The sequence below is a fragment of the Nannospalax galili genome, unplaced genomic scaffold (genome assembly GCF_000622305.1).
Source record: "Nannospalax galili isolate Female #2095 unplaced genomic scaffold, S.galili_v1.0 scaffold56, whole genome shotgun sequence".
NCBI classification, from domain to species: domain Eukaryota; kingdom Metazoa; phylum Chordata; class Mammalia; order Rodentia; family Spalacidae; genus Nannospalax; species Nannospalax galili.
Genome location: NW_008340065.1, coordinates 3101165 through 3123991, shown reverse-complemented (window position 1 = coordinate 3123991; position 22827 = coordinate 3101165). Strand labels below are relative to the sequence as shown.

Genomic DNA, 22827 nt, shown 5'->3' with positions numbered 1-22827 from the left:
ACAGAATGCCTTATGTTTTGAACACCATGCAGTGGACTTCTCTTTTTCCCCCCATTTATTTTTTAAATTGAATTTTTGTCAACTTCATACAATATATTTTGATTATATTTAGATCCCCTCCCATATCTGCACTACTCCCCTTAGTAACCCCTACCATTTCCTGTACTCTAAAACGTGTGTGTGTATATGGTGTCTATCTGTGAATTTCATAATTTCTTTTTTTAATCTTTCATCAAAATTTTGCAAATTTAAAACAATATATTTTAGTTAGACCTCCATCCCTAACTGTACCCACCAATACTGATTTCGTGTGTGTGTGTGTGTGTGTGTGTGTGTGTGTATTAAGGCCTACAGAGTCAGGTTTATGTCTCCAAATGCCTTTCAATGTGGGTTTGCTCACTGGAGCCTGGCCAATCTACCAAGAATCTGACCCGTAAATGAGATTGAATCTCCCCCTTCCCAGCAGCCATCAGTTGCCAACAGTCCCTCAGGTAGGGTTGGGGTTTCCTACCCACTTCTCCACATCTACGCTGGGATTTTGTCTGACTTGAGCTTACTCATGCATGCTGTCACCATTGCTGTGAGTTGGTATAATTGACTGACAAGCTGTCTGGAAAACTGCCCTTATGGTCACCCAGTTTCTCTGGCTCTTACAATCTTTCTACCTCCTTCAGCAATGATCCCTGAGCCTCGGAGGCAGAAGTTTGACATATTCTATTGGTTATCCATATCCTACTTATGGAGAAGCAGTATGCAGCCTCTTGTTCTCTGCACATTGGCCAGGTGTGGTTCTCTGTGTTAATCACCAACTTCTGTATAGGAAACTTCTCTGCTGAGAGTTGAAAGGTGCATTAATCTTATGGGTATAAGAGTAAGTCATTAGAAATCAGCTTAATACTCTATCTAATTAGCAGAATAATTGTATTAGGCTCTCTCCCATGGTCTGTGGGCTGTCTAGCCTCAGGCTCCTAAGCTTGATATCAATGTCAGATACAGGCTCCATCTTGTGAGGTGGACATTAAATCCAATTAGAAAGTAGTTGGTTGCTCCAATAATATTTGTCCTGTTATTGTACTGGTGGGCGTATCTTAACAGGCCAGTTGTAGTTCACAGGATTCACAGCTGGGTAAGGGTCATGCTAAGTTTTTTCTTCGGATAGCTTGCATAGCATCTTTCAGCACTATGAAAGCTAGACGACAGAGATGAGGCTTTGAAGTCAGAACCAGCTTGATTTCTCCTTTTTTGTTCTACAGTTCATGTATGTCATGTATGTCTTCAGCAATGGGGTCTTTACTGTGAAGTTCTGGTGGGTAACTAAGAGCAAGGACAATGGAAAGTATTGTCTATAGGACCCTGGTCAACAGCTTCATAAGAGGGAGTTCATTCTGGCAATGAACTTCATGCACACTGTTCCTATATAGATCACCTTTCCTCATGACTTTAGCATCTGTTTACCTCTTACATTGCCATGTGTAGACCAATTACCCTAGGGATGGGGATGAAGGACACTGTCTCCATGTCAGGTTAGACTGGTCAAGTTGTAGGTTGGGTAGAAAGACGGAGTTTCATTGCTCAGGGTGAAAAGATGGGGTGCTGAGAGGCTGAAGGACTAAAAGGCCAGTAAAGCACCTTCTCTGTTCACAGAACAGAACAGAGGTGCCGGTAGCCCAGTGCTCATGACAATTTCAAGTTGAGTGACTGGGTCAAGCTGCTTACCAACTCTGGCATTCAGGCTTGCTGGGTCTTCTGAACTGCCAGCCCACTGCATTCTGTAGCCTCTCTTGCAGTCCCATATGATGGAAGGTGCAATCTGCCACCTCCAGTGCTGCCTCATGTAAAAACCTCATGTACATTTCTCACTCAGTGCTCTGTCCCCTTATTCTAGCGTGATACAGGGGAGGCTGAAATCTTGCAGGTGCATGCTAGGAGTGGTTACACAGAAGTTGGAAGGAGCCTAGGTTCTAGATTCTGTACTGGAGAAGAGCACCTGCTGAGCCTTCGTGTTGGGCTTTATCTAGCAGTAACCTAACTGGTAAGGCTTCGCCAAGCCTCACCTTCTTGGTCAGGAAGTGGGACTAGCAATCCCACTACCCAATCTACCAAGAATCTCACCCGTAAATGAGACATTTAGGCTGACATTTTAGCAGAAAAAAGACTCCATAGGCTTTCTGTGAGGACTAAATAAGACGAATGTAGTTGGAGCACCAGCACTTAGATCAACATATTTCAGGAGCAATATAGTGGAGGGCATTAACCACACGTGCTTTATGTTTCTTGTGAAATGGGGATACTAAATCCTAATTTTCACAATTTTATAAGGATGAAAAATCCCCCCCACATGCACAATAAATCCCAGACAGTTACTTGTCACTCATTAAACAACTGCTTGTATCACCTCCATAAGACATGAACACTCACAGTTTAGGAACATTCTAAAAACCATGTTTCAATGGCTACTGTTTGATACGGTGAATAAACATCCTAGATACAAGTCTACCTATGATAAGGTGACATTGGCATGACTTTGACCCTGAAGAATACTAAGTTCATCTAGGAAACATTCCCATTTCTGTGTTACTGGGAAGAGAAAGCAGCGAGGCTTCCTCCAGAAACTGTGGCAACTGGTTTTTTAAGACACAGACTAGAGATGAGGGAATTCAGAGAAGATTCTGAAGTGTGAAAACAGCTATCCTCATTAGGACATTGGAGAAAATGCAAAAAGTTCTCTCTCCTCTGTTGTCAGAGAACAGGCACCAGACAGATGGGGAGATGTATTTATGGTTTTGCCCCTCTGTAATCTACAAAATGAGGAGGATAAAGCCAATTAAACTATGGCTCTGATGACTTTGGTAAAGTAAGAAGGGGCCAAGAAGTGTGGAAATGACATTCTTAGAAAAGGAAGGTGACTGCAAATTTTCTATCAAATAAAAACCAACTAAATAAAGCAAAGAACAAAAGCCAAGTAGTGTTCGAAGCCTCAGCGAGCAAATGGCAGTGCTCACCTCGTAACAGTGTGTGGAGCCAATGAAAACTTTGCCAATATCCAGCAACTCGAAGTTGAAGTGAATCCTGGGTCCCATTCCTTCTCCTCTGATTCGGAGGGGTAGGCGGATCTCTCGGCCTATATAAGAAATTCTGAATTTATTATCCCAAATGGTGCCTTGTTACCCCCATATCACCCAGAGTTTGTTACCGAGGTAAAGCATGAAGCTTCTTAAACAACCCCCTGTCCTGAACTATATTGAGGCAACTGCAATTTAACCAAGGCAGAAGATTTGTCCTATCTTTAGGAAACAGTAATATTGCTAGCTTATTACCTTTAAGGAGAACTTTATGTAGCAATTTAGGCTGACATTTTAGCAGAGAAAAGACAATCATAAATTTAACTTCCAGTTACAGAAGGGCAAACACTGTATGTTTTCGCTGCGATGCAGAAGCTTAAGCTAATCCGAAAGACATAGATGGAAGAAGAGTGATTATGAGAGGCTGGGCAGGGTAGAGAGGAGGGAGTGTAGAGAAGGCTTGGCAACATGTACAGAAATAGTTAGATGGGGCTGGAGGTCTAGTTCAGTGGAACAGCGCTTGCTCAGTATGCTCAAGCCCCTGGGGTACATACCCAGCATCATCACAAAGAAATGAATATACAGTTAGGAGGATTAAGCTCTAGTGTTCCTGAGCACAGCAGGGTAGGTAGAGTTGGCAATAATTCACTGCATGTTTCAAAGTAGTTAAAGGATTTTGAATATTCCCAACACAAAGAAATGATAAATGTTTGAATGATAGGTATACTAACACCCTCATTTGATCATTACACATTTCATCTACATATCAAATATTATACTATGGTCTGTCCATCTATCTATCTATCATCTATCTATTTATCTATCTATCTATCTATCTATATCTATCTATCATCTATCTACCTACCTATCTAAACATATATATACACACACATATATTTAGACTGTGTCAATTAAAATAATTAAAGATTTAACCAATTCTTCACATTATTCTGAAGTTTTAATAAAGAAAGGTGATTTCTCTAATCCTGAGGAGGGTGAGCACTGATAAGTGCTATTGGTTAAGTAGGAACCACTATGAGACGCTGAGATGTTGCTCTTACTGATCTAGGTTTAAGATGGTGCAGAGAACTAGAAAAATTCATTTGTGGATCTTATCCAGACCCTTACAAGCAGCAGAGCTTCTTCTAGCTCATTCCATGGAGGCCATGGAATGACATCAACAGTATGTGCTTTACCACATCTATCATAGACCCAGGGTCAGCACAGAGCCCATAACCAACAGCTCTTGTGTTTTGTTCTTTTTAAAATAGGTAATACATGATCAATTAAAAATTAAGAACATGTAGAAAGAATCTCATAACTTAGCCATCTGAAGATAACTACTGTTAACATTTTGGTGCCTAATCATCTGTACTAAATTACATCAATATGCTATTAATATAAATAAGAGTATAAGATATATATTCATTTTAACACAATATATTTGCATTTTTCACTTAGAATATATTTAGAAAACTGCAACACACCATTATTCAGAGATTTATCTTATCCTTATTTTTTTGAAACAGGGTCTCACTATGTAGTCCCAACTGGACTGGAACTCACCTTGTAGACCAGGCTGGCCTGGGACTCATAGAGAGCCACCTACTTCTGCCTCCAGAGCACTGGGATTAAAGGCTTATACTGCCAACACCATGCCTGGCTCTCTTACCCTTCTTGAGGGGCACAGGGATGACAGTAGGAAACGTAAATCTTTTTAAACACCTCAGACGCTTAAATGGCATATAACTTTTTACAAGTATTTACAGTGTAATTATGATCCCTGAGCATCTACCTGTGAATATGTCTTATGCCATCCATAAGTACTTTGAAGATACCATATCTTCGCACTGCTCTTCCTGAGAAATGAGCTCATAGCCTTGTTGATCAGTTGAAGTAATATGTCTCATCTCCTGATCCATTTTTTCATTGGTTTGAAAGAGTTTTACCCTGATATGATGGGTAAGCCTGTTTTGTTTTGCTTTTGAGATATGGTCTTGCTAGTAGCCCAGGCTGACCTTGAATTCCCTATCCTCTGGCCTCAGCCCCCCATGTGTTAGGATTACAGGTATGTGCCATTATGCCTGCCAGTAATGGTTAATCATGATTGTCTACTTGATCGGATTGAGAGGTGCCTAGATTAGCAAAGCACATCTCTGGGTGTGTCTATGAGGGTGTTCCCAGAGGGACACTAAAGGGGAGGATCTGCCCAATATGGGGCAGCAGCACCTCACAGGCTGACCTATAGGAAATAACAGGGGAACAGGAAAAAGCCCAGCAGTGAAGGCGTTCTCGCTCAGATCCCATGAAGCGAGCTATTCTGCTCCACTTCACCCTCCTGTCATGATGTGCTGCATCCTCTGAAACGGTGAGTTCAGATAAATCCTTTCCTCCTAAGCTGTTTACATTGGGCCACAATGATGATAAAGCTAACTAGCACATATACTGTTCCCAGGAATGCACTTATTCTTCTTGGGGTTTATAGATAGTCTTAGCTACATGACAGAATGCTCCTATTCATTCTGAAAAAAGTTCAGTCATTGTCTCTTCAAATATTATTTCTGTTGTACTTTTTTAAAAAACAAAATTTTAAAAGTATTTTTATTTTATGTGTATGAGCATATTGTCTGCATGTCTGTAAGCCCATACATGTCGTGCAATGCCTGAGGAAGTTAAAAGAAGGCGTAGGATCCTAGAGTTAAGAACGGTTGTTAGCTGCCATGTGGGTGCTGGGAATCGAACCCAGGGCCTCTGCAGGAGTAGTCAGTGCTCTTAACTGCTGAGCCATCTCCAGCTCTTCTGTTCTATTTTAATCTTAATCTCTCTTTCTCTCTCTCTCTGATGTATTCTATTAGACTCGAGCTCTCCTCTGCATTTTGTCTCTACATACTTCAGTATTTTTAGAGATTTTATTTTAATTGATCTAATTTTCAATGTATAAATTGCATCTCTGGCTGAATATAACAGGCTATTAAATTTATCCACTGAGGGTTTTAGTTTATTATAACTTTTCAGTTGTATATTTTCCATTAGTTCCAGGTCTCTTCTTAACGCTGGTTCGAAGTTGTGGAGCCTGAATTAAGAGGGCAGGACACAGAAAGAATCCTTAAGCATGGGACCTCCAATGTCCCTGCTGTCCTTTTGTTGGCCAAAAAAAAGGTTGTTTTTTTTTTTTTTTTTTCAAAATCTGTGTCCGTTGGGGCTGGTGATGTAGTTCAGCTAGTACAGTGCTTGTCTAGCATGCACAAAGCCATAGGTTTAAACCTTAGCAACATGTAAGCCAGGTACACATCTGGAATCCAAAGACCAGGGATGGAGGTGGAGGCAGGGAGATCATATCACAAGTTAAAAGTCATCCTTGGCTACATAGCCAATTCAAGACCAGCCTGGGCTACATGAGACCTTGTCTCAGAAAGAAAATATGTGTCTAATAAAGCTATTATTTGAATCCTCAAGGATTCATTTTTATTGTTTAATTTGGTTTTCTAAGAGATTGTCTTATAGTCTTACCACTAATGAATACTGATCAATGTATATAAAATTGTAGAGAAAGTTGGAGCCCTCAGAAGAGAACTTCCTTTGTTTCTGGCTGGTGACTAAGGGACATTTATAATCTCAGAAAACCTAATACAACTGTTCTTAAGTAAGATTTTGGTAGAGAATTAATTCCTACAGCAAACCATTTGAGTGACTTCCCTTTTTAATGTTTTATTATTTTTATTTTATGTATATAAGTGTATTGCCTGCTTGTGTGTGAGTGCATCTGTGTCATGCAATGCTGCAGAGGTCAGAAGAGGGCGTCAGATTCCCCTGGAAGTGGAGTTAGGACAGTTTGTAGCCACCATGTGGATGCTGGGAATTGAACCCAGGTTCTCTGCAAGAGCAGTTGGTACTCTTAACTACTGAGCCATCTCTCCAGCCCTTGAGTGACTTCTTAATCCTCCCCAAAACAGCATGGAGTTAGTTAATACTATTTTAGATATAAAAGAAAGGAACTAATTTCTCATAAACAATAGATACCTTAACACAGCAGGCATTAACTATTTTGGGGGGAAACCTCAGTGGAGAGCTGACTTACTCATACCAGTGAGTGAAAAAAGATTCCAAGAAGAGCCCCATCTTGTGAGGGCTGGCTCACTTCCAGTTCCTGCCTCCCTGTGCCCACTCCTCACATCTGGTCTTCTTGGTGCCCTTCCTCCTTGGACGTCTCAGACGCCTCATGAATGTCTGTTTTCTTCCTTAACCTTACTTCATTTTCAGCCTCTCTGTAGTTCCTACCACAAAGGCAGCATCATTAAGGGACCCAAGTCTGATGGTCTCGATTCCTTCTTCTGGATCTTGGCCCCATGATTCTTCACTGTCCTGGAAGATCTCTCTTGTATTTGAAATAGCTTTTGAAAATTATTTTGCCTTGCATTTCTAGCTGTTCTTAGGAAGAGCTGATCCGAACAACCCAAACTACCGTTATTGGATGTAGGATTTCCAGAACAGATGCAAAATTGGCATTTGAAAGCTATGAGTACATTGCCCTCCAGGATGACCACACTAATTCCACACGTATTTAGCTGTATTTAAGGATTCCTATCTGTCCATATCCTCTCCAGCAGCTCAGACACCACCACTCTTAAAAAATACTTGAGTTTAAAAAATCAGAAAACAAAAAACTTGAGTTTGATGGTTTTCCTTCAATTTCTATCATATAAATTTCATGTTTTTTAAGGAAAAAAGATATACTTGCTCTGCACATAGCATTTGAATATTCAAAACATTGCCAGTGCTCTGTTAGATGCAGTTTTCAGTACTATAACAGATATGTTTGGAACAACCAAGTGATGGTTCTAATGTACTGTCCTCATCCTTACGGCACCTGTGACATTTCCTATGCCACTACCTTTGGCTGCTATTTGGCTTCTGTATCTTTAATGCTTTCTCCCCAGGACAGGAATACTGCCCTTGTGTCTCCTTTGGTGCTGGGCAACATCGTGGTCATTAGGTAGTCAACACTTTGATTTTAAGAAACAAGACCAGTCTTCAAAACACGTGGGGCAGCTGATTCTTTCAGAGGCTCCTCCGGAGATCAAGTAATGACAGATATTCTTCAATATCAGTCAGACTTCAAAACATTTAAGTGCTGTCACCATTCTCCATCATTTCAGACTTCGAATCCGTCGGCAATAATTTGTACTCCATGGTCAGGAGAAATGTATTTTGGTTGAGCTCCAGCTTGCAGACTGGCAGAGAGGGAGAACTGCAAATATGTCGTGGGACAAACAGCAGGACTATTTATAACTGTCAGGCCTAAAACTTTCTCCATCTGTTACCATGACTGCCTTCCTTAAAAAATGGACCTTTGTTATAATAAAGCAGAGGACCAGTGTTTCTTTAGGGATTATTAATTACATCAAAGAGCTGTTCTTATCTGTAGATAGCCATTTCCTGTACGGGGGACAGTGAGATGGCAAGAAACAGGCAGCCCTGTGTTTCTAAGAAGTTGTCTAAAACCAAGGGTCACATTACAACTGTTCCTTTTCCACAAGATTTTCTAACAGATATTTTTCTTGTCTTGGCAAAAGACAGCAAGAGGGACAAGCATAAGGAAGCCAGTAAAATACAAGGACAGAATCCTTTTTAGAAGAGCAAGATAGTAAAATATTTTTAAAAAGCAAAGCACTTTGTTACGAATGATTAGAGCGAACGGTTGCACACATCAGAAGTGAAGCTCTACAGAACCCTTTAATGAGCTTGGAACCCCCGAAGGCTTAGATCCTATTGCGTTAAAGTCCAGAAAATACAAACCACGGGTCTTTGAAAGCTTGCTGTCTGCTCTAGTCTGAGTTCCCTTCCCACTCTGATTCTCATGCTGATCCCAAGGTGATGGGATTCAGAAGTGGGGCCTTTGTGGGGCGATAAGGAAGGTCCCTTCTAAATTAGGTTAGTGTCCGTATAAAAGAGTTTCAGAGGAGCTTGTCCACCGGGCCACCAGGTGATGACCCATCAAGATGGCAAGGTGGGAAATGGACCCTCATCAGACTGATCTGCTGCCACATACATGTTTGAAGCCTCCAAAAGTGGGACACCTAAATTTTCTCTTGTTTATAAACTACCTAGTCTATGGCATTTTCTTACAGCAGTCTGGACTACACTACCTTCTGAAAATCTTAGACTCTCAATGCTATACATACTCCTGTGCCATAAGGAAACAACGAGTGGCACACAAATCACAACAAACTGGCATTATTCACATTGTTCAGAACTGTCTTCCTGGAAAACCTAAAAGAATCTTTTGGTAAACAAAAGGCCAGCAGATAGAGCTGGGTGGGCCTATTCTAAAATTTAACTATGAAATTTAACTATAAAATCAAAAATTCAATATAAAGACATTCTAAGCTGAGCACCTAGGTTTAGAGCTATAATCCAGCTGCTCTGGACGCTGAGGATCACCATGAGTTCCAGACCAGCCTGGGCAACACAGTGACACCCTAGCTCGGAGGAGGAGGAGGAGGAGGAGGAGGAGGGGAGGGGGAGGGGGAGAAATGGAAGACATCTTAATGATGTGCTATTGGGGTAGAAAGTTCGAAAAGACAAAGGAAACAGAAAAGAACCCAGAATAGCTGTACACACATCTCCATTTTATTTATTTTTTATGTGTATGAGTGCATTGCTTGCATGTGTGATAAGTGCACCCATGTCATGCAGTGCTCTTGGAGGTCAGAAGAGGGTGTCAGATCCCCTGGACTGGAGTTACAGATGGTTGTTAGTTGGCATGTGGATGCTGGGAACTGAACCTGGATCCTCTGCAAGAGTAGCCAGTGTTCTTAACCACTGAGCCATCTCTCTAGCCCCTCCATTTGATTTATGATAAAGCAGGTTTGAATACTGCTGAGGAGAGGTGGACTGTGTAAGGAGCAAAAACAACTGGATATCTATATGGCTCTGCCATAAGATAAATAATGGTGTTCAAAGAAGGTTACACCCTAATCTTGAGTCTGTAAACATCACCTTGTATAGCAAAAGGTATGGTTAAGAATTTTTAGATGGGAGATTAGCCTGGTTTACCTTGGTATGCTCTAAATGTAATCACAAGCCCCTATAAGAAGAAGATAAAATGAGAGGTGTGGTGGTGCATGTCTTTAATCTCAACACTTGGGAGGCAGAGTTAGATGGATCTCTGTGAATTCAAGGCCAGCCTGGCCTACATAGTGAATTCCAGGCCAGCTGGAGATATAGGGAAACCCTGCCTTAAAAAGACCAAAGGGAAAAAAAGGGATTAGGACAGAAGATAAAAAAACAATATAATGGTGTCAGCAGATTAGAGAGATGGAGCCACAAATCAAGGGATACTGACATCTTTGAATGCTGGACTAGACAAAGAACTGTTTTCCCCCAGGGATATCTGGGAGAAACCAGCCCTGCTGTTAGAATTCTGACCCTCAGAACTGGAGGAGGTATAAATGTGTGTTATTCGAAACCCCTCAGACTTGTGGTGACTTGTTCCAGCAGTCACAGGAAAACAATAGTCTCTACCTTCTGCTCTAGGGAAAAATCAACTTCTTGGCTTAAATGTGAGTTAACTGTAAAACCTCTCGGAAGGCAACAGAATGACTTTTTAAAAAATATTTTATTATTTTATTTTATGTATATGAGCCTACTGCCTGCATGTGTGTAAGAGCAGCTGTGCCATGCAATGCCCTAGAAGGTCAGAAGAGGGAATTGGATACCCTGGAACTGGAGTTACAGATGGTTGTTAGCCACCATGTGGGTGCTGGGAATTGAACCCTGGTCCACTGCAAGAGCAGCTAGTGCTCTTAACAGCTGAGCCGTCTCTCTAGCCGCAGAATGTCTTTTTTAAACTCAAGGCACAGAAAGGTACTTTAAACTTTTAATTAATTTATTTATTTATTTATATGTGTATGAGTGTTTTGCCTATATGTAAGTAAGTGCACCTGTGCATGTAGTGCCTGAAGAGGCTAAAAGAGGGCATTGGATCCCCTGAACTGGAGTTACAGAAGGTTGTTAGCCACCATGTGGGTGCTGGGAACCTGGTCCTCTGCAAGAGCAGCCAGTGCTCTTAACCATTGAGCCATGTCTCCAGTCCCTAGAAAAGGACTTTCAACACTACAAAGAGTACATACTGTACAACGAAAATGTTAAATTCAATTATATTAAAACTGAGAATGCTTGTTTACCCAAATCACTGTAATGGGAGTGAAAACACAAAATGCAAACTGGGAGAAGACGCCTATAATACATGTCCTAGACAAAGCGTTACTACCCTGAATATACCAAGAATTGCTGCAGATCAACCAATGACATCACAGTAGCAAAGTGGGCAAAGGGCAAAAAGATTTTAGAGGAAGTAAACACACATGGCCTGTCAGCAGAGAGTACTATTCTCATTAGCATAAGGAAATGAATCATTGCATAAGTGGTAATAAAAAAAAAAAAAACTCCGTGAGAAAAGCTAGGCATGGCACTGTCTGTATCCTGATCCTGGGCGGGGCAGAGACAGGCAGATTACCAGAACTTGCTACCTGGCCAGTCTAGCCAATTGGTGAGCTAGAAGAATATCCAAAATGAGAAAACTGAGATGAGAGGAAAACAACACTGATGAGTTAGTTGATTAGAGTTTTCCAGAACTGACATTAAAAAAAAAAAAAACTCACAGTGTAAGTAGGATAAACAAAGACAAATCCATCCCAGTGAAACTGCAGGATTCCAAAGCATAAGGTAATTCTTAGTATCACTCTGAAAGCAAAGGAAGATAATGTTGTTCATAAATGAGGACGCACCTGGAAGGCCAGGTGTTTCATTTACTGTGTTAAAGGTTTCATATATATGGGTGGGGTTGATCGCATTAAAATTATTTGCACATGTGGGAAAAAAAAGAAATGTCAATTGGGCTGCAGATTTCTGGTGTCAACCATTTGGTCCACTGTCCATAGGCAGTCAGAGAGAGAGGCCACACAGGGGTCCAGACAAATAGTCCAGGTGTGGTCTCTGCTGAAGCCGGCATGCACTGTAGATATCCTTCAAGCTGCTCCAACTGCTACCACATGGAGCAAATAGGAAGAATGTTAGCAAAGTCCTCAGCAAATTGCAGGTCTTTGACCTTAATAAGTGACTGCTAATTGTTTTGAGCCACTATAATTAGGGTGGCTTATAGATAATAGAACTAGATGGTAAACAGATTAAGGATTTTATTCTGCTCACATATCAAGGACATCAGGATATATGGAGTTTTGGTAGGGTGGGGTTTAGAGGGTAGAGCATACACTTAGTAGCTTACTCTACAAACTTATTATCTTAAGATTTTGGACATCAAGGGTTCCAAATGGGTCTCACTGAACTAAAATCAAGGTGTTGGCAGGGTGACCTTCCTTTCTAGAAGATCTGGGAGAAAACGTATCTTCTCGTATTTTCTAATTGCTCGTGACTGTCTGATTTCCTTACCCTTTCCATTTTCAAAGTCAGAAATGGCTGGTTGAGACCTTCTGAGATCATACCCCTTAGACACAAAGACCAACATTTGAGGTCTCCATGGTTATACTGGGTGACTTACAGGATCCAGTGTCATCTCACCACCATAAGGGCAGCTCATTAGTATGCTAAATTCCTTTGTAGTCTTAATTCTTTCCTGCCATGCAATGTAACATATGTGCAATTATATGATCACAGGTGCTGGGGACTAGGGCATGGGTATCTTTGGGGGGTAACCATTATGCCACTATAACATTATAATTTTAATATCTATATTTCTGACCTTTGTATATAAATACAAAGAATTCCTATATAACTATGAAAAACAAATGACACTTTATTAGTATAATGAAATAGTTTCCAAGAAATATTTTAAAAGCAATGTTATAGTTGTGTCAACTAAAATACTCTTTCACCTATGTAAAAAGGCATGAAGTGAGGGCTGGGGAGATGGCTTAGCAGTTAATAGCTCTTGCAGAGGATTGGAATTTTTGTTCCCAGGACCCAAGTCAGACAGCTCATAATTGCCTGTAACTCCAGCTCCAAGGAATATAATACCCTATTCTGGCCTCTGCAGGCAACCATATGCACACATGCACATACATCCATACACATACAGACATACACATACATAAAATTAAAACAAATCTCTTTTTTAGAGGCATGAAGTGGAAACAGAACTATATGCATTTGTCTGTTTGCCATATATGCCAGTTACAGTTTGAATATGAAATGTCCTCCATAGACTCACATGCTTGAACATTTTGTCCCTGGCTGGTAGAGGTATTTTTAGTGACTTGGGAATCTTTAGTAGGTTCAGCTACCTGAAGGAAGTGTTTCTGTTGGGGGTGGGGGGGTGGGCCTTGAGGGTTACAGCCCAACCCTACTTCTAACCCAAGTTCTTTGTTTTCTGGTCCACTGAGGTGTGAAAAGTCTCATAAATATGCTCTCACTGACATGAAGTCTGCTGTGTCTTTGTCATGATGGACTGCACCCTCTGAAACCATGTGTCAAAATAATCATACTAAGAACCGATGACTAGGTAGGCCACAGGCTCTAGGGAAGAACCTATTACACAGAATTAAACCAGCCACTAATGACTTATTGCTGGACCCATAGATTAGTGCCATCTTTCAACCCTCATCAGAGAAGCTTCTTCATGCAGTGGATAGTAATTAGCAATGAGATCCACAACTGGCCAATGTGCAGAGAATAAGAGACTGTGGAGTGCCAGCATCTGTATCACACCCATTCTTCACAAGACTCAGGGATCATTGTGGAAGAGGGGGCAGAAAGATTGCAAGAGCCAGTGATAACTACAATGAAACTGTGTTTTCCAGACCCAACAGGCCAGTTGTACATATGGACTCAGTGCTTGTGACATCACGCACAAGACCTGTGCGAGCTCAAGCCAGACAAAATCCTAGCATGGAGCAGGGGAGGTGGGCACAAAATCCCACCCCTAGCTGAGGAGCTGTTGGCAACTGATAGCTTCTGGGAGAGGAGGAGTCAGTTTTCCTTGGGGGTGTGATACCTGGTAGGCTGCCCACAGGCCTGTGAATGGGCACACCCAAGAGTATTTGGGAAGCACAAATTGGACTTGATTGGTTAAAAGAGAGAGAGAGAGAGAGAGAGAGAGAGAGAGAGAGAGAGAGAGAGAGAGCGCACTGGAAGTTGGGTGAGTAGGGAGGTAGGGGTTAATCTGGGAGGGTGCAGGGGGTGAATATGACCAAAATACACTTATTTATTTTTATTTTATGTATATGCATGTATTGCCTGCATGTAGGTAAGTGCACCCAAGTCGTGCAGTGCCTGCGGAGGACAGAAGAGGCTGCTGGATCCCCTGGAACTGGAGTTACAGACAGTTGTTAGCTGCCATGTGGGTGCTAGGATTCGAACCTGGGTCTTCTGCAAGAACAGCCAGTGTTCTTAACCACTGAGCCATCTCTCCAGCCCCCCAAAATACATTTATGAAATTCTTGAAAATAATTAATAAAATTGTTTTTTGTTTCTTTGAGACAGGGACTCTCTATAGCCACAGCTAGCCTGGAGCTTACTGTGTAGCCCAGGCTGGCCTCGATCTCACAGAGATCTGCCTGTCTCTTCCTCCCTAGTGCTGGGATTAAACACATTCAGGAATAAAAATATTTTTAGAATCTTTCATAATTGCTAAAAAGGAATCAAGTCCTTTCTTCCATAAGTTGCTTCTGTCAGGTATTTTCTTGGAGATAAGAAAACTAACTACTACAATATTTAAAAGCAAAGACAAACAAAGGGAAAGACCAGAAGGAGCTTTTCTATCTGCTAAACCAGCATTGTTAGTGACCTAAGACCAGGAGGTTTTACCAACTGTTTGAAGATAATAGTCAGGAATCATCACCAGCTCTTGAAAGGACACAGAATTGCATGGAATTTACAGGAAAGATAATATGGAATTACTATGCAAACAAGGCCTTTTCTTGGCAACTGAATCTTTTAATAAACAGCTAACAAAATTAGGGAGACTGTCATGCAGATGGAAAATTATAGCATTCAGTTTACCCAGGATGAGAATTCTGTGGTAGAACTTAGAATTGCAAATCAAACAATAGATGAATACAACTCATTGTGTAATGCTGGGGAACCTCCTGGAGAGCAGCCAACCCCCTGGAATAAGGCCAAGCACAGTGTCCCTGCAGGGCTGAAGATAGAGGAGGTCCCACCATCTGTGACATGCAGGGCCACTAACACATTTCCAGTTTGTGTCTGAACACTGCAGCACCACCAAACATGTCCTCCAGATCCACTAAGAAGTCTGCTATAGAGGCCGCTGGTTTGAAGAGCAGAAGCAGATTCATGTCAATCAAGAGACACCTCATCCACCCTGTATTCATCCTGTGGTCATCAAGAGAATCCCACGTTCACGTGCAAGGAACAGACCCAATCAAACCAGAATCCATTCACCCACTTGGGCATTTTTTTTTCATTTGCTTTCTTTGAATCAGTATTTATTGAAGAGCTTTGTTTTGGGTGCTAACAACATATGATCTATATAATATGATTCCCACATATAAATTTCGAAAACAGGAAAAGCTGAACCATTTTGCTTCGGGGTGAATACACAGATGCTAAAATCACACATTAAAGCCAGAAAATGACTCCCATAAAATTCAAGGTCGGGGTTATATTTAGAGAAGGTGAGGGATGTGTTGAGGGGTGGGGCTAGCACAGTCTCCGGCTGCCAGTTCATCTTTCTGCACATTCTTGGACTGCCTGAGGGAAGTGACTTCACAGATAATGGGAGAATGGTGGAATTGGGATAGTTAAGTGGACTTCAATGATTACACACTCATTATTCATCCTCCACATTTAAAATAACCAGAGCAGCCATGATGTACTGGGCAATTTACACACAAAGCAGTAGATACACACAGTACAAGTTAAAAAAAGAAGAGACTACTTGGGCTATAATTCTTTGAGTGACTGTGGATCAGAACACTGGAAGAACTGAAGCTCAAATGTGATTTTGGAACACTTGGTGCTTCAGTGAACAATATCTATATAAAGTAAATAGCAGGCTTAACTATGGTTATCAGTAGTGAACTTCTGGCAGATCCGTGTGTGTCCCAGACCTGTGAGCTTCCCCAGCCTGGTGAGTTTCCCATTCCCAGCATTCTGTTGCCTGCTCCAGTTACGCAGCTCTTGTAGTACCTGTGAGTCCCACCACACCTGAGACCATTTCTTACACCCCATTTGCACATCAACACAAAGTGGCCCCAAGAGTGTGATGCACACATTAGGCCAGAACTGGCTAAGTTTTAGAGAACAAGAGACTACAGAGTATGTGTCCCTGGATACGATATTAAACCTTACCCCCCAACCCCCCATGGCCCAGGGACCATTGCAGAAGAGGGGGGCCTGGAAAGATTTTAAGACCCAGTGTTGGTGCATGAACATAAGGAAACGGGCTTTCAGGCCACTGGGAACTTGCTCATATGAATTTGCAACAATGGTGACAACATGCACAAGACCCATGCTGACTCAATCAGACAAAAACCCAGCATAGAATGAGGGAAATGGGCAGCAGGCCCCAATCTTAGGCAAAGAATGATTGGCAACTGATTACTGCTGGGTAAGGGAGAATCTTTTTTAAGGGAGTGGCTCATGATAGGCTGACTAGACTCCAGTGAGTGAACTTGTACCAAGAGACATCTGGGTATAAATGCTTGACCAGATAGAACTTAGCATATATGACAGAGGGGGGTTATAGAGATTGTGGATGGGGGAGGGGGGTCTAAATTTGATTAAAATGTATTATATGAAATGCATAAAAACTCAATAAAAATATTTTAAAAATCAAAGTGACTGCAAGACTGAATGTCGTGCAGCATCAAGTTGAAGAAAGGGTAAACAAAGATGAAAACACCTGCTCAAGACTAGATCACCAGCCCAGACCACAAAACACTACCACCAACACAAGGCCCAACGCTAAGATCTCATCACAAAAACAAACAACATGAATAACCAAGACAATATTTCCCCTCCAGAAATTAGTAACCCCATTATAATGTTTTCTGAGAATCACAACATAGCTGACTCATAAGACAATGGTTTCAAAATAGTGATTATAAATATATTCAAGGAACTCAAAGAAGACATGAATAAAAGACTGAATGAAGACCACGAAAACACAAACAGTTGAGAGAAATAACTAAACCAATTCAAGACAGGAAATTAGAATTCATTAGCAATAGGCTCTCTGAAGAAAAGCCAAACTAAAATAAAATTTAAAGTGAAAAACTTAGGACCTCAAACAAAATGCTCAGAGGAAAGGATCAAAAAGGGATTGGGCTGGGTGTGATAGCATACATCTTTAATCCCAGCACTTCAGAGGCAGAGGCAGGTGGATCTCTGTAAGACGGAGGCCTGGTCTTCATAGAGAGTTCCATGCCAACTGGGGCTACATGGAGACCCTGTCTCAAAAAACAGAAATCAAACAAACAAAAAAAGAAAGCAACAAAAAAATTGGATGACATGCAATGAAGAATATCAGATCTTGAAGACAAGGGTAAGGAAATGGGTCACTCAATCAAACAAAATGCCAAATCTGAAATCACCCAGATATGAAATATGCAGGACCTCTGGGACACTTATAAAAAGACAAAACCTATGAATCAAAGGTATTGAAGGAGAAGAAACCCAGGTCAAAGCACAGAAAATATATTTTTAAATTATTTAATAACCACAGAATTAGAAAAAGCATTTTGTTACAACAGCATTGATATATTCAATAACAATTTTCAGAGCTAAGATGCATCTCTTTCAGAATTGGCCATTCCCCAGTGCTTGTCCATCCACTGAGTCTAGTCAGCTTATCTACAGTTCCTCGTTTTAGGAAGATCGGCTCTTCCTCATCTGGCAGCAAGCTGTTGCCAATATTCCTTTAGATAAGATTGGGGTCTGCTGTTCATTTTCCCAGTTCTATGCTGGGTTACTGTCTGGGAGTCCTTTGGGCCACCCTGGACAGCAACTCAAAGGAAGGTATCTCCTGTCTGGCATTGTTTCTTGTTATGTAGCCTTTAGCGATACACATGGACTCTTAAAGAATTATATTGATCCCTTTAATCTTTGATTACACTTTCCTTTTGGGTGTTTAAGACCATGCAGTTGGCCCAGATAAACCAATTTATTTTTACTCTTAAGGTCATTTGAGGATCTGTTGCTCAGGGGTCACATGGGCTTAGGAGGAGCCCCTGGCTCCTTTCCTCTACCAGTTCCATCTATGCAAAGATAGGTCAAAGGTCCTGTTCAACTGTGGATGGCTTGGAAGCATGGAGGAAATGTTTCCTCTGTGTTGACCTTCCTCTTTGTAGATTGGACACTGGTTCAAGCTCATCTGGTGGGGTCAGCATGGCCTCCTTGATCAAGGACAGGTGACTCACCACAGTTACAGGACATTTTGAGAGATGCTCCATAGTCCCCTGGAACTTAGTCAACCTTGGAGGGCAAGGAGCAAAAACTGTCCTTTAAGTCCCTCTGACCAAATTAGTATAGGCCTGAAAGTATGGCTGTTTAACATCCAAGAAGGTTAGTTCCACCAGTCTGGTACTTTTAATTACTATGTGCTATGTAGATGAAGCGTGGCCACAGACCAAACGTTCTCAGATAAATGTTGACTAAACATATATTATGTTCCTTGAGTTAGTTGTATGTATAATTTGTCAGTAGGTTGTTGAACTTATACGGGTCCCTCTGGTTTTTTTAAAACTAGCTAGGCATTATTTTTCTCTCACGTCTAACCCTTCCACCATGGTATCCCCATTTAAATTGCTCCCATTTCCCCCATTTCTCCCTTAATAATATCTTTCTCCTATGGTCCCACCTCTCTTGAGCTCCTTCTTTCCCTTTATCCCCCAAGTCCCTTGTATAATCCTCCCTCCCCCCCTTAAAATAACCCCATTTTTATCCATATCTCCCTTATTTACACCTGTTTCCTACTGTTCTCTTTCAGATTCTTTTCCTTTACCTCCCTGGTTCCTTTCCATTGTCCTGGTTCCTATAGTTATGTCTGGTTGCATACTTATTTATCAGAGTCTAGTTCTAGGATCCACATATGAGGGAGAACATATGTCGTTATTAAACTGATGACTTTAATTTTTCATTATACTTTCCTTTGGGGTGTTTAAGCCATATAGTTGGCCCACATTAACCAATTTATTTTAAAACTCCATTGTATAAATGAACCACATTTTCATTATCGACTCATCAATTGAGGGACTCTTAGGTTGCTTCCATCTCTTAGCTACTGTGAAAAGAGCAGCAACAAACATGGATGTCTAAGTGTCTCTGCCATAGGATGAGTTCTTTGGGTATATGCCAAGGAGTGGTATAACTGGGTTAAATGGTAGGTTCATTTTTACTGTTACGAGTTCTCCACACTGCTTTCCATAGGGATTGAACAAGTTTGCAATCCTACCAGCAGGGGGATGAGCATTCCCTAACAGGCTTAGAAAACAGGATCCACTGAATTGCTCCATTCCAGGAACATACCTCACCTTCAATGATAAATACCACCTTAGCATGGAAAAAGGCATTCCAAGCAAATGGAATTAGGAAACAAGGAAGTCTAGCTATTCTAATATTTGACAAAAATAGACTTCAAACTAAAACTAGTCAGAAGAGATAAGGAAGGTCATTTCATACTCATTAAAGGAAAAATACACCAAGAGGATATTACAATCCTAAACATATATTCACCAAACACAGGAGCACCAAATTTCATTAAGGAAACTCTATTAGAATGAAATCACATGTTGACTCCAACACAGTGATAGTGGGTAACCTCAATACTCTACTGTCACCAATAGACAGGCCAACCAGATAAATACTAAATAGAGGAACTTTGGAGTTAAATGACATCATAAATCAAATGGATTTAAAAGACATTTATGGAACATTCCTCCCAAACACCAAAGAATACAATTTCTTCTAAGTAGCCCATGACATTTCTCCAAAATCGACCACATATTGAGGCACAAAGCATGCCTTCACAAATTCAGAAAAACTGAAATATCATCCTGTATTCTACTTGACCATGAATAAATAAAGCTAGCTATTAACAACAATAGAAATGGGAAGAAAGTACACGAACCCATGGAAACCAAACAATTCAGTATTAAATGAAAAATTAGACGAAGGGAGAAATCAAGAAGGAAATTTAAAAATTCCTAGAACTGAATGAAAATGAAAACACAACATACAAAAATCTATGGGGCACAATGAAGGCAGTTCCAAGTGGAAAATTTATAACACTAAGTGCCTATGTCAGAAAATTACAGGCATCTCATATTAATAACTTAATGAAGCACCCAAAGGCCTTGGAAAACCAAGAACAAACAATATCTTAGAAGAGTACATGGGAAGAGATAAAGAAAATGAATGAAGAAATGAATAAAAAAATTAAAACAATACAAAGAATCAATGAAATGAAGAGTTGGTTCTTTGAAAAGATGAACAAGATTGACAAGCCTTTAGCCAAATTAACCAAAAGAAAGAGGGAGAGGACACAAATTAGTGAATTCAGAGATGAAAAGGGAAACATTATGACAGACCCAGAGGAAATTCATAACATCATAAGAACCTTCTTTAAAAATGTATAGTCCACTAAACTGGAAAATCTAAAAGAAATGGATAAATTTCTAGATTTGTACAACCCATAATAGCCAACAAGATATATGTGGTAATTAAAAATCTTCCAATTAAAAAGATCCCAGGACCAGATGGTTTCAGCACAGAATTTTACCAAAACTTCAAAAAAAGAACTACTATTAATACTCCTTAAATTATTTCATAAAATAGAAAAAGAATACTTAAAATTCTATGAAGCCAGTATTACTCTGATACCAAAACCAAAGACCCAACAAAAAAGAATATTATAGACCAATCCTCTGATGATCATAGATGCAAAATTCTCAATAAAATATTCATAAACTGAATGCAAGAACACATCAAAAAGATTATCTACCATGATAAATAGGCTTCATCCCAAAGATGCAGGAATGGTTCAACATATGTAAATTAATAACTGCAATTTACCACATAAACCCAAGGACAGAAACCACATGCTTATCTCATTAGGTACAGAAAACGCCTTTAATGAAATCCAACATCCACTTATGATAAAATTCATGAAGACTATATAGATATATGGGGCAGATCTCAACATAATAAAGGCCATATACCTTGAATCTGATGAAAAGAAAACACTGAATACACTTGTGTTAGTCACTTTTCTGTTGCTGTGATAGAAACACTGATCAAAGCAATTTCTAAAAGGAAGAATTTATTTGAGCTTACGGTTCCAGGGGAATTACAGTCCCTCATGACAGGAAGGCATGGCGGCAGAGGTGGCTGGAGGAGCGGAAGTAAGCTCTATATCTTCCGTCAGGCACAGGAAACAAGAGAGCAACTGGAGGTCCAGCAAGGCTTAAGAACTTTCTAAGCCCACCCCTAGCAACTTGCTTCCTCCAAGATAGCCACACCTTCTAAGACCTCCAAAACAGAGCCACCATGTGGGGACAAAATGTCCAAATACTTGGAGTCTATGGGTGACATTTTCACTCAAACCACCACAACACTGGAACTTATAGGCACAAGAAAGGACTTTCTGAACTTATTCTCCACAGGAGGACTAGCTATCCCATTCCTCTCATCACTGTCCCTGCAAGCCTTTCTCACAGGCTGGCTCCTATTTCTTAAACCCAAATCCCAGGACTACCTTCCCAAATCAGACTAACCATTCACCCTACCATAGATGCCTAAGTTCTCACCCAGGTGGCCCCTTCACCAGCAAATTCCCACCCTCTTGATCAGGCAGACAGACCTGCTCAGCTAGGACTCTGGTAAGTCACTCATGCTCACTGCCTCCCTCCCCCATTTCTGTCATGCACCTACACTCTGTCCCCTGCTGGCCTCTCTCACAGGCCAGCTCCACCCCACCCTTTCCCCTGCTGGCCTCTCTCACAGGCTGGCTGACTCCTATTCCTTAAACCCAAATCCCAGGACTACCTGCCCAAACCAGATTAGTCACTCACCCTACCATAGATCCCTAAGTTCTCACCCAGATAGTCCTCTCACCACCACATTCTCAGCCTCAGGATCAGGCAGACAGACCTGCTCAGCCAGGACTCTGAACCAAAATTAAAATAAACAAAAGCTGAGTAGAAGTTCCTGTTGACAGGAACTTCATATGCCCAGATGACAATGCAAAAACACAGACAATATGAAAAACCAGGAAAATATGTCCCCAACAAAACCCACAAGTCCTATTGAAGGACAGAACATTGAGAACTACCCTGTAGAACCCCAGGGCACAGAATTTAAAAGAACAATAATAAACATGATCAAAGAATTACAAGAAAACACAGACAAACAACTCAAAGAACTCAAAGAGGAAAGGCATAAACTTTTGATGGAAGCTCAAGAATATACAAATATGCAGCTTAATGAAATATCAAAAACAATTCATAATTTGAAAAGCGAATTCACTGAAGAGATAGAAATAGTGAAGAAAACCAAAATGGAAATGAACATGGGACTGAAAGACTCAATAAAACAAGTAGAAACAACAAGAGAAAGTCTCACAAGCAGAATGAATGAAACGGAAAACAGAATATCAAGACTGAGGATAAAGTTGAAGACCTGGACTCCTTAAGCAAAGACTATGCAGAAGTCAAAAAAACACAGGAACAGAATACTCAGGAAATGTGAGACAACATAAAACAACCAAATCTATATATTATAGGCATAG

The 22827-nt window shown here is 40.8% G+C and overlaps 1 protein-coding gene across 1 annotated transcript in view; it reads right to left on the bottom strand.

Moving 5' to 3' along the window:
* Hydin (HYDIN axonemal central pair apparatus protein) overlaps nt 1-22827 on the bottom strand; it is a 416625-nt gene that overhangs the window by 291465 nt on the left and 102333 nt on the right. Inside the window, exon 10 of the mRNA XM_008834989.1 lies at nt 3003-3121. Coding sequence (XP_008833211.1) covers nt 3003-3121 — 119 coding nt within the window. The remainder of the gene's footprint in view (nt 1-3002; nt 3122-22827) is intronic.